Source organism: Mastigoproctus giganteus, chromosome 6 (assembly GCF_048544385.1).
Source record: "Mastigoproctus giganteus isolate SK-2022 chromosome 6, ASM4854438v1, whole genome shotgun sequence".
Taxonomy (NCBI): domain Eukaryota; kingdom Metazoa; phylum Arthropoda; class Arachnida; order Uropygi; family Thelyphonidae; genus Mastigoproctus; species Mastigoproctus giganteus.
In genome coordinates, this window is record NC_143580.1 from 9,549,786 (window position 1) to 9,563,094 (window position 13,309).

The 13,309-nt window shown below is 36.4% G+C and overlaps 1 protein-coding gene across 1 annotated transcript in view; it reads left to right on the plus strand.

Annotated features, from left to right (window-relative positions):
• LOC150083890 (WD repeat-containing protein 47-like) overlaps window positions 1-13,101 on the plus strand; it is a 131,138-nt gene extending 118,037 nt beyond the window's left edge. The window contains exons 9-10 of the mRNA XM_090375535.1: window positions 1,285-1,503; window positions 12,422-13,101. Coding sequence (XP_090231661.1) covers window positions 1,285-1,503; window positions 12,422-12,570 — 368 coding nt within the window. The 3' untranslated portion in view covers window positions 12,571-13,101. The remainder of the gene's footprint in view (window positions 1-1,284; window positions 1,504-12,421) is intronic.
• Window positions 13,102-13,309: the final 208 nt, after the last annotated feature.

Consider the following 13,309-nt stretch of genomic DNA (forward strand, 5'->3'; position numbering starts at 1 on the left):
ATGCCATGTTTGAAGTCCGTTAGATCACTCCTTTTTCCCATTCTTGCTACGGTTTGTACACTTAACTGATACTAGAAAGGTTGTTTTGCTGCATTTATATCCACAACCGTGGTCATGTGACTTACAACATTGTGGGACAGACCATTTATTTGCACAGCAGGGGTGTACTTAATAAAGTGGCAGCACAGTGTACTCCATAATAATTATGTTAATTTAAATATGCATCAAGGAAGTTGAGATAGAACTGGACAGAGTATTTAGGATTGTGAACTGTATGATTAAAGCATATTTTTACTGTATACTTTTACTACATGTAATAATCAGAGCTTAACTTCTTGTAATAGGGAATTGCTCTTTATTTAAAGAGATGCACTTATTGATGGACACATGTCCCTTTACTATTCTTGGCTTGCAAACCAAATGTCATCCTAGAAAATCATTTTTAAAAAATTGTGTCCCCATAGATTTTTAACGAAGCACTCTATTTCACAATAGATTGCTATGATATTACACTACTCTACATATTTAGATGAGAAGTGTTTCCATTTATTCAACTTTTTTTATTAGAAGGGTGGAGCAGATTTTCTTGTAAAGGCATAGATTTCTCATACAAGTATTCTCTGCCTTCCACAGAGTTGACTTGGCACTGCACTGTCCAATTCTGAAACAGCCTTGATAGAGAGTTGCTGTTTATTATTTTATGGAGTGCAATGTTTTGTATTAAAAAAGAAAATTCTTTTTCTTAATTAATGGCCTAAATCTCTCTTGTACAGAACACGCTTCACTTTTGCAGTGAAGTTGCCTTGGTATTATACTACTTCGCATATGAAAATTAGTGCAGTTTATATTTATGCAGTTATTGGTGTTTGTAATTATTGTGTAATGTGGCATCATTCTTTTTTGAAATGGTAGTAAAGTTTGTACGATGAGGAATTTAAAAAAAAAAAATTAAACTGGGGAGTTTAAACACACCTGCCATTTTGATGGGCACTTATACAAATAGCGCATAATTATGTATATGTTACTAAAATGTGAAATTTAATCTTTGGGCTTCAAGAAAATGTATTGAAATTAGGAAATTTAAAGAAAGGAAGGAAGGAAGCATGTTTCAATGAACTATCCTTAGAAAGAATAGTTTATTAAAAAATGTTAGAAATGCCCTTTAGAGTGCTACCTTCAAAAATTTTGAATTTATTGTATTAAGACCATTATACAAGCTGATTTCGTGCATGCATATTTCAGTTAGACCAAAGGAGACTTGTTTAAACATCTTATATTTATTAGGAAGTCCGGTGGCAGCAGTTTCGGTGGACCCATCAGGTCGCCTCTTGGTATCCGGTCAAGAAGATGCATCGTGCATGCTGTATGATATTAGAGGAGGAAGAGTTATCCAGTGTTTTCGACCTCATGCAGCTGATGTCAGAACTATTCGCTTCTCACCTAAAGCTTATTATCTTCTTACAGGTTCTTATGACCACAAAGTGGTTCTCACTGACTTGCAAGGTATCACTCAGTTAATGAAATGTTTCTTAAAACTTAACTTGTTATATATATGTTATAGTATAAGGGCGGTTAAGATGAAAATTGCAAAGTTTTCATAGTTTATATTAAATGTAAAAAATAATTAAACATTTGTTTCATGTTAATTCCTTAAAGTCTATGAGCAACACAGAGCACATGCAGCTCTGCTCACTGATCTAATTTTTTAGAAGACAGCATACATGATGGTAATTTCAATTTAAGCCATTGAGTTATGATCTATAATTTTCTTTTTGATTGTAAAAGGGATTAAAACAGCTGAACTTTTAGAATGTTGGTTCAGCAATGCAAACTATACATGAGCCTGAGTAGGGGAATAAATTCAAAAATAGCACTGAAAGTGTTGAAGATTTACCTTGACCTGGGAAAATAAATCGTAATATGACAAGACAAACACCATGTCAGAAAAAGCTTAGTAGGTAATTTTTCACATTATCAAGGAATGCCTAATTCAGTGAATATCAGTGTTAGTTCTGTGTATAACACTGCTTAGGAATTATAGCACTCTTGAAAAATATGCACTTTGTTTCTCATAGGTTCCTCCTATGTTTCTCTTTAGGAGCCTAAATAGAAACTTCCTTCTTTAGGTTCCTTTGTAGTTGTTACCAGTGCTGAAGCAGCTATGAGTTACCCATTGTTTGTTCTCAAAAGGTGTAAGCAGGAAAGAGAGGCCTACTTATAATATGTAATAACAAGTAATAAGAACAGAAGTAGAGTAGTATGGTGCTATTCCAACTTCCTTTGATCAGAGAAATTCTTCATGCAAGCATCCACTGGAAAAGTGTTATTCACTCAATTATGTAACCATAAAGCAACAGTTCTTAGGGGGAACTGATGAATGCAACACATTGTTTGCGAATCATTTAAACTTAACAGTTTGGAACAAATATCATTCATTATCCTGAGGGGTGTGCAGAAAATTTTGTAGTTGTTACCAGTGCTGAAGCAGCTATGAGTTACCCATTGTTTGTTCTCAAAAGGTGTAAGCAGGAAAGAGAGTCCTACTTATAATATGTAATAACAAGTAATAAGAACAGAAGTAGAGTAGTATGGTGCTATTCCAACTTCCTTTGATCAGAGAAATTCTTCATGCAAGCATCCACTGGAAAAGTGTTATTCACCCAATTATGTAACCATAAAGCAACAGTTCTTAGGGGGAACTGATGAATGCAACACATTGTTTGCGAATCATTTAAACTTAACAGTTTGGAACAAATATCATTCATTATCCTGAGGGGTGTGCAGAAAATTTTTTCTTGAAGTGTTACCTTAACTTTCACATTCACCAGACTTGTGCCTAGCAGTATTCATCTTTTCTGCCCACAAAGAGGTACTCAGAGTAAATTAGTACATCATTTGCTCACCCGACAATAAGGTTAATATAGTGGTGCATTCTTCTCACAAGGACAGCTCAAGAACACACTTTCATAATTCGCAAGTGCAGTATAGTCTAGGATTCTGATGTGTTTTAATACTGACAATAAAAATTCTCAAGGGATATATTTGTCTGTATTATAATATCACAGTTGAGAATAGTGTCACTCCTGAACAAAGTCCTTTCGACAGTTTTGCTTTCAAAACTGTCAGAATGGTGGAATTTTTAAAGGTTTGTAAAGTTCAGTTTACACATACATGCACATGTGTGCACACATGTGCATACACAATAAGAATCCTGTGAACTGATGATATAATCAAAGAAATTGATGCACTGAACACTCCATAAACCACCAACTTCATTTGTTGGTTTTAAAGTGATGAAAATGGAGATATAGTGTTTAAAATTGAAGTGTGCTTTGCTTATTGTGTAATTAAAATAGTTTTCATGAATTGCCCTTAATTCTGATTGCAATTCAATCATAGCCCATAGATTAGGGAATCTTAACTTGTGGTGCCACTTAAGAATCCTTGATGGTCTAGAGCTACGGTCCCCAACCTTTCGGACCTCACGGACGACTAAACTCAAAATTTTGAATCCCGCGGACCACTACCATGATTTTTTCCATAAAAGTAACATTCTAAATATGAAATGGTACTTACACTTGTTTTTGCACTCCAAGTTATTTGCAAAAAATTGATATCATTAATGTTAATATAATTAATAATATAATGGCCTTATAATGATAAAAAAGTATAATAAATAAACACAGATATATTCATCATGAAAAATGCAAAAAAAAATTTTAATTTCATTTTATTAAAAAAAAAATTAACAGAAACAATTAATATTATCAAATATCGAGTGCACCTTGACATAGAGGTGTATAAAGGATTAATTAAAGCAAAATAATCAGTGTGACATTTGTTGCTGCTTGTTTGAAATAAGCTGTTGGATTCTTGGCTCCAGTGACGTTACTGCAACACGGAGAGCCGTTTGTATTTCTAGCCGACAGCGGTACTTGTTTTTAATTGCCGTAACTGATGAAAATGTCTTTTCACACATATGTAGTTGCGAATGGAATTAAAATTTTGATGGCCTTTTCACTCAGCACTCGGTACACACTTTTACGGAAAGCCAAAAATGAGATCTTGTTAGGGATGAGTGGAATTTACCTTTGAGACTGTCGTCGGATGATAGACCACCAAAATTCTCTCGCAGACCACTGGTCTAGAGAATCATCTACATCACTGGCATGCAAACTGGTTCATGTACCTGGAGGGGTCTCTGGGATTCTGTAATAAGGTGTACTCTGCACCACAAATGAGTTACACAGCAAAAAAGATACAAACCTGCTTGCATATTACTAATTCTGAGAGGTAAATTGTTTGAGACCTTTTTTTCTCTAGTATTTCTGGAAGCTGAGATATAAACAGCTATGTATCGAGAGGACTACTTGAAGATAGACAGGCAGATAAAATTTTATTTTTTAAATCTGCATGCTCAGAAACATGGAAGGGCAAATTTTTGAAGGTAGGTTACAGATATTTTTTATATGTCAATCACAGTGTTTTATATTATTGAGAACAATAAAACAAAATTATTTCATTTTAGGAACTGCTGGCAAAGCCAAGAACTGAAAGGGACCCAGGGCCATCAGTGTCTTGCAAACTTTTTTTTTTTTTTGCATGACACTGATCTAAATTCTAATTCTGGGAATTTTATTTTTTTTTAAATTTTTAACTCGTAAAACATTTGAACTGCTCAAATTAAATTTTAACAAGAATTCATCTTCGTGATTTCCTTCATTTAAAAACATGCTTTTACAACAGCATGTCTGTCCTCAAAACAATAGTTGGGAAATAGCAAGGTTTAATACTGCTTCACGGAAAAATGATGATATTCCTTAGAGCTCGTGTTTAATTTGCATAAACCACGTGCCTTTCCTACCTACCAGTAAGGGCCTTTCAGTTGTACAAATTACAACTCTGATTGTTCAGGGAGTTGAAATGGATGAGTATTTTGCCAGCTAAGCTGCCACAGAGATGGTGGGACACTTCACAGGGCCAGTCTGTTTAAAACTCTTCTGTTTACAGTCCAATAAAAACAATTTTTAGTATTTTGTTTATAATACAGAATTGTGTAGTTGGTCTAAAATCATCTTCTGAACCATATTACCTGATAAATTGTAAATATCCATGGACCCACAACCTAATTCATCAAGAGAAATTTCAATTTCTGAATTGCTGTGTGCCAGCTTTTATTAAAAGCTTAAAAGCAAGGGCATTGCTTTTCAGCATTCTGCTAATACAATGGTTTTCAATTGCAGGTCAAAGCCTGCAAAAATCATTTTCAGATGTAGCCATGAGTTGAATCTTGAACAACAGTTAGGGATATTCTCTGGAAGTATTTGCTTTTGAAAGTATTCAAGGTTTTTTTTTTTTTTTTTTTTTTTTTCAAAAGAAAATATATCAAAAGAAGGATGGTTTTTTTGATATTAATGCAGGCATTAATACCAAATAACAGATTTCAGCAATACAAGTTTTGCTGTCTTTCAACAGAAAGTATAAGAGGACATTATAGTGGCACAACTTGTTTTCAGTGACAAACCACTTTTCACTTCATTTAGGGAAATCAACTGCCGTAATATTCATATGTAGGATACTGAAAATTTCCATCAAGAATGAATGATCCCCCACCCCATAAATGTGTTTTTTTTTTGCCATTTTACATCAGAAACCCCCCCCCCCCTTTTTTTTTTTTTGTGGAAAAGATGATCAATGGGAATATTTACTTGGATAGACCTATTTACTATTTGATTGGCTTATGCTTTGACATCATGAAGATTTCTGCTAAGTTCATCTTTTCGCAAGACAGTGCACCTCAGTTTCATTGTGATAGTACACAACAAAATAGTGTATAATCTCAATTATAATACACTATTTTGTTGGGGTATGGGATGAAGGATGAAAGAAGATGACACATGGTATTCTAGGCCGTAAATTCTCTGGAACTAACACCATGTGATGTTTTTGTGTAGTTGTTTAAAGGATGCTATGCAAGTCCACACTTTCTACAGGCATTCCTGAACTGAAACAGAGAAACACAAAGGTAGTGGCATCAATTACTACATATATACTGGACATAGAAGTCATGTGGGTCATGGAGAAGCTATATTCCATGACTGTACTGTCACCACTATATTGTCATCACTATACAAGCAGCAAATATAGTATATTTACTACTTATCACTTGTTTGGAGAAGTCTGGGTTCAAATCCCTTTGGAGACCAGAGTAATTCTTAAAGGCTCCCTCCACTTGTGGCTGTAGTTAGCCAGTCTGATGGGGGAGGAGTAGGATTCCTTTCCTGTAAGTTATTCCGGAATTTTTAGCAAAACAGTGTGCAGATTGGCCCATGAACCCACATTTGAATTCATAACACACACACATAATGCAATATGGCCTAGATGTTAAAGTGCTATTTAAATAACAGTAAAAGTGCAGAATTTTTATATTACATGCAAAAATCGTTTTCAAAGATTGCCCAACCATACTTATATATTTCCTCAGTATTTTAAATATCATCATTAGTTGAGGCATATGATGCAAGAAAGCAAGCTTATAGAACATCAGCCAAAAAAAAAAAAAAAAAAACCCTTCCTATTTCACCCATCCGGTCACTCCAAATGATTGTCTAGTTTAGCCTTAAATTTATTTAAGCTATCAACTTCCACAACAACAGATGGAAGTCTTTTCCTCAATTTGAATCTATGCCCACCTCAGGTTCTTAATCTCAGCAAATGGAAGTGGAAGTCATTATTAAGTCTAGGGCTAAAACCTCAAGCTGTGAAAACTAAGAAAACTATAAGACCAGACTTGAAAACTAATCCTGAAAGTCTGGTCTGAGATGTCATCAGAAATAGACAATGTTGCTTATTAATTGAGTGCAAAGTTAATTTCTTTTTATTCCTTGGTGTAATCAGAATTCCATACACATTAAACTTAACAGTTGAACCTGAAATTTGCATGGAGTTGTATATCTTTTACTACACAAAATACTTACTCAGTAACTTTTCATAAATTATAATTTTAGACATTCACTATCCATCTGTGTATGTGCCCACAAAATAAATGTCAGTTTTCATTTCCAAATTGTTTTTTTTTTTTTTTTATCACTTTTGCATTCATTTTTGATCGTATTTCCTGAATAATGATGTAAAATTAACTTGCTAAAACTCAAAGTGTGCATTGTTTTTGATTTTATCGGGTGTTATTTTTTTTAGCTTATCAACAAGTAGTGAAATGACCAGATATCTTTTACCTTCGTGTAAATGAATATTGTTTTTTAACCAATTGAAAAAATGCTGCTTTGTTAATATAGCAGTGAAGAATATTACCATGTAATCTGTCTTCCAAGTTATATTACATGCAAAAAGATTTTTCAAAGATTGCCCAACCATGCTTATATATTTCCGGAATAGTTCAATAGTTTATATATCGCCATAATTAAGTCTAGGGCTAAAACATCAAGCTGTGAAAACCATAAGAAGTGATTGTACATGGTGGGCAATGTCTCTTTTTCTGTTCATCGCTGTGAGAAAACTGGGTTTGCTACTGAGTGCATTTATCTCTTACTATGGAGGCACTTTGCCACGAGTTGCCTTGGTATTGCACTACCTAAATAAAAAGCAATGCTCCAATAGAGATGTATATTGCTTTTTATTTAAAGTGTATCCACTACCACCACTTGGATTTTCATCCTTTCTATGCCTATATACAGTGATCTTCTGTAGCTTTTTATAGCTTGAGGCTTTTACCCCAAGACTTAATTGTGTCTACTTTACTTACTGTGCTGTCACGAATTGGGCTAGCCGGGTGGGTAAAGTGCCTGCCTGGCAACCCAAGGGTTGCAGGTTCAAATCCCACCTCGGGCTTGGATATTATGATGGTGCCACACTGTCCAGTTGGACCTCACGGCCACGATACACGAAGGAAGCAGGAAAAAACTGTGCTGTCTTGCATTTCGTATTGTGGTTATATCTCATCACTAGTATCTTCAGGTCTTCTCAGTGCATCTGGGTAGCATTAGTAGTATACATTTTTTGCTGATGTGCCTTCTTCTTCTTCTTTAATGCTGCCGAATGGCGTTTGCGACTTCGTTTTGATATCGTTCTCTGTCTAGCGCTGCGTGTAGAATTTGTGCTGTTGTCATGTGAAGCCAGGTGTTGATGTTATCTAGCCATGCCATTTTCGGTCTGCCTGGGCGTTTCTTGCCTTCGATCTTTCCCTCCAGGATGAGTGGTAGTAGGTGATATTTTTGTTGGTTCCTAGCGATGTGACCTAGGTATTTGCATTTCCTGCTGATGATGGTTTTGAGCAGGTCCCGTTCCGTGTGCATGTCCTGCAGGACCTGTGCGTTGGTTATCTTGGCTGTCCACGGAATTTTCAGCATTCTTCGGTAGAGCCACATTTCGAAGGCCTGGAGCTTTTTTGTAGTGGCTGATGTTAAGAGTCCAGGTTTCTACACTGTAGAGCAGTATTGGCCAGATGTAGCATTTCAATGTGCGTAATTTGAGCATGATGTTCAAGCTTCTGTCGGTGAGGAGGGTTCTCCATTTGGTGAATGCCTGCCTGGCTTGTTCAATTCTGCTTTTGATTTCGGCCTCATGGTTCAGCTGGTCATCAATGAGTACTCCGAGATACTTGAAGCGGTGTATTTGCTCTAATTTTTCGTTGTTTAGTTTGATCGTGATTTTGCTTGCAGTCCTGCTGACCTTCATCACCTTTGTTTTCTTTTTGTTGATTCGTAGCCCCCATGCTTGGCTTTCTATGTCCACTTCGTTCAAGATGGTCTGTAAATCTTGTTCTGAATCCGCTATTAGTGCTGTGTCATCGGCATATCTTAAGTTATTGATGTAGTGTCCGTTAACTTTTATGCCGATGTTCTTGTCAGCCAGTGTTTGGTCGAAGATCATTTCCGAATAGATGTTAAAAAGAATGGGAGATAATGGACAGCCTTGCCAGATGCCTTTTTTTATTGGAATTGGGTCTGTCAGATCGTTGTCATAGCGAAGCCGGGCTGTTTGATTCCAGTAGAGAGTTGTAATAAAGTTGATATCATTGTTTTCAAGCCCAAGTTTTCTCAGTCGGTCAATTAGGCGGTCGTGGTCTACTGAATCGAAGGCTTTCTCGTAGTCAATAAAACATATATACACGTCTTTTTGATGTTCATAGCACCTTTGTAGCAATATTTGTAAACAGAAAATTGCTTCTCTGGTGCCTAGTCCCCTGCAGAATCCGAATTGTGTGTTTCCTAGTGCACTTTCGCACTTACATCTTATCCTTTGCTGAATCACCTTGAGGAAGACTTTTAGCACCTGGCTCATTAGACTGATCAGCCTGAAGTCTTCGCATTTCCGGCTGGTAGCCTTTTTTGGTAGGGCCACAAAGATGGATTGGAGCCATTCGGATGGAATGTCGTTGTTGTTGTAGATTTGATTGAACCATTTCGTTAGTTGTTGGATGTTGCTGTAGTCTAGTTGTTTCAGCAGTTCCACATGAATCTGATCAGGTCCACAGGCCTTGCCTGGCTTTGTTATTCGGATGGCATGTTCCTCTTCAGATGTTAATATGTGGAGATTGTCTTCCTGTGTTTGTTGTTGCGTTTCTGCCGGTTTTCTGTTGGTCCCGAACAGATTGTATATATAGCTCTTCCAGGTGTCGAGTTTGGCTTGTTTGCTTAGTATAGGTTGATTGTTGTCCGTATATAAACTTGGGATAGGAGCCGGTTTGTAGATGTTTCCAGCTTCTTTAAGCTTCTTGTGCAGGTTATAGTTGTCATTTTTCTTGATTAGGTCTTCGATTTCTGCACACTGATCTTCCATCCATTTTTCCTTCGCCTTCCGGATTTCCTGTTTGATCTTTTGTTGTATTTCTTTGTATTTTTCCCGGTTGTTGTTGCTTTTGAATATTCTCCGTTCATCCATTAGGTCTAGTATGTGCTGGGTCATCCACTGTTGTTTCTTTTTCGACGCCTGATGTCCTAGCAGGGTTTCTGCTGTTTCATTGATGCACTGTTTGAGTGAACGCCCGAATGCTTGCACGTCTGTTGTTACTGCTTCGATCGATCGGATTGTAGTGTTGAGATGAAGCTGTACTTGTTGTCTGTTGGCGGTGTTATTCAGTTTCTCCAGGTCGATTCTTTTTGTTGTGCTTGTGCGTTTGACTGCTCGTAATTTGAGACGTAGTGTTGCTATTACTGGGTTATGGTCTGATGATATGTCAGCTCCGGGGTAAGTTTTTGCCTTGAGGACACTTGACTTATATCTGATGTTGATTAAGATGTAGTCAATTTGGTTCCTGACGATATTGTTGTCAGAGTCTTGTGGTGAGGTCCAGGTGTATAGTCGTTGAGGTGGTAGTTTGAACCAAGTGTTGGCAATGCTAAATTTTTCTTCTTGGCAGAACTGGACGAGTCTGTCGCCTCGTTCATTCCGTGTCCCCAAGCCATGTTCTCCGACTATGTTTTGTAGCTTTCCTTGACCGATTTTGGCATTAAAGTCACCGAGGATGACCGTCATGTCGTGCTTCTTCAGCGACTTTAAAGTGTTGCTTAGCTTGTCGTAGAACAATTCAATTTCTTGATCGTCTTTGTCCACTGTTGGTGCGTAGACCTGGAGCACATTCAGGTCGATCTTGTTGCCTGCTAGCTGTAGTAGTGCGATTCGTTCCGATATTGGGGTGAAACTGGTGACTTTGTTGGCCAGTTGTTTGTGGACAACGAAAGCGACGCCGTACGTCTGCTTGGTGTTCTCTTCTCCTCCGGAACAGAAGACGTGGTGGTCGTTTGATATAAACTTCTTTGTTCCAGGCCATTTGGTTTCACTTAGCCCAAGTATGTTGATGTTAATGCGTTCCATTTCTTGTAAAGCATTGGCTAGTTTTCCTGGTTGTAGTAGGCTTCTAACGTTCCATGTAGCTAGTTTCAGAAAATTCTTCGACGCAAGCTCGGAGATTCTTAGCACCCCTGTCCCATTCAAGGGACGCCGAGACTCGGGGCCGTGGTTTATTTTGCTTGCTATCATTGAAGTTTTCAAGGGAAGGATAATCCAAGTAGTTTCCCGTTGCTTTCTTGGATCACAATTTAGTTGAAAAGGTCGTGTGTGGACCTTTTGAAACGGGTTTCGTCTGACGTCTCCACTGAAACCTTTCTGTCATGGAAGGCCCTTCTGGGAGCATATATCTTTCGGTGCTTTAGTAGTTTAACAAATTAAACTACTAAACCTGCCGCAGCCATATAAATGGAGTAGCTCTTATTCAGTGATGAAGCTGCCTCGTGATGTCATAATTTTACGCAATTTATGCCGAATTTCTAGTCACCACTGACCAAGCAGGTGGCACTGCTGTAGTTTTATCTCCTGGAAACATCCAAATGGCTGACTCGGTAAAATTACTGTGACCTTGAAAATACCAATAATGTATAACTCAGCAAAACGTGAGTATTTTTAATACAATTTGGTATCCTGAAAACTTCTACATCAAAGCTATCATGTAGCACAACTATTCTAAGAATTCCCAGTGACTGATTATAGTTCCTTAAAAATTTAATGACCTTGAAATTTCCTATGTCCGAACATAACAATGATAACCATTTTAAAAAGTTCAGTCCGAAAAATAAAACCACGTTTAGGTCTCAAATCTTAACCTATCACTCACCCACACTTATTTTATCTAAAATATAACTTCTTTTTGAGCTGATGTGCCAGAAAAACTTAAACATTTTAAATAAAAAGTAGTATACTTCTCCTTTGGAGCAGCCTTTTATTTAGAGTAGTGTGATGCCAAGAGAGCTTGTAATGAAGTGCCTCCACAATATGAGATCAGTGCACTAAGTAGCAAACCCAGTTCTCTTATAGCAATTTACAGAAAGAGGCTACACCTGACATACAATGACTTTTTATAGTTCTCATAGCTTGAGACTTTTGCACTAAAGTTATCTATGTCTGCTTAACTTACTGCTCCAATTCACATATTGTGGCTATATCTTATCACTAGGTTGTTTAGCTCTCTTCTATGCCTACCTGCCCACTGGTGTTATCAAAAAAAAAAAAAAATCAAAATGTCAGGTAGTGGCGTACACTTTAAATAAAAAACAGTTACTTCTCCATTGAAACAATGCCTTATATTTAGAGTAATGAAGTACTGAGGCAGCTTGTGATGAAGTGTCTCCATAATATGAGATTGCACTAAGTATCAAATCTAGTTTTCTCACAGCTATGTACAGAAAAGGCTGTGCCCACTATCTATAATGAATTTAAATATTGCCTTGATTTTACTGTTAATTCCAGTTAAGCAAATAAGAATTGCTTCAGAAGTTTTTTTTCATTGAGTTAATTGCAGCATTTATCAGTAGTTAACTCATTTTTTTTTTTAAACATTAGAAGAAATTATTTCATTTATAATGAATAATGCTTAAATATTTAACTGTATATAATATTTTATATTTAGGGGATCTTACTCAACCCCTTCCAAGTATAGTGGTAGCTGAACACACAGACAAGGTGATCCAGGGACGTTGGCATCCTCAAGATTTTTCTTTTCTTACTACCAGTGCTGACAAAACTGCCACACTATGGTCTTTGCCACAGAATTGGTGATTCTTCTTTGTGAAACATGGCTTATCTTCAGTATCCATGCTTTGAGTTAATCCGAGTTATAAAAGAGCATTGCTGTAAAGATTTGCCATCAGTTAACACAAGGAAATCATGGCAGACCATTATCACTTCCAGACTTGTGCATAGATTTGGGTGTGGGAAAATAGTCAAAGTTAACAAGCGATACTGTCTGATACTGTTTAGTTATGTTTACTTTTTTAATAACAGAATTGTATAGTTTAGGCTTGTAACTCTAGCTTAACCTGAGTAATTACATTTACATATGCCATATAAATGTTAACTTATAATCAAGGATGCTGTGTGTTTAACAAATAAAGAAAAAAAAAAAAAAAGCAAACTTCAAATACTTTCTTAGAAATGTCTTGCAGTGCTTTCGAAAGCTGTAGGAGAAACACACAGCACCTGTGTAATGTAAAATAACCTCTGTATATGTGTGCGTGTGTTGATTTGTCCTGTGTTTGTATGTATACTGTATATAAATAATTTTCCAAGAAATGTGAAATATGTAGTTACTTTACTTTTAATTCTGAATGTTATAACATTTATAGCAAAAGTGTAATATAAAAATTATTTTTAAGAATTCATTGTCAATTCTACATTTTTTTCCCTAGCTTTTGTTTTTCTTTTAGTATTTTATTGCAAGAGTTTATGGAAAGATTGTAATTTTTTACAAATTTTTATGCTCAGAACAATTTTGATTCAGCACATCTCAATGCACCTT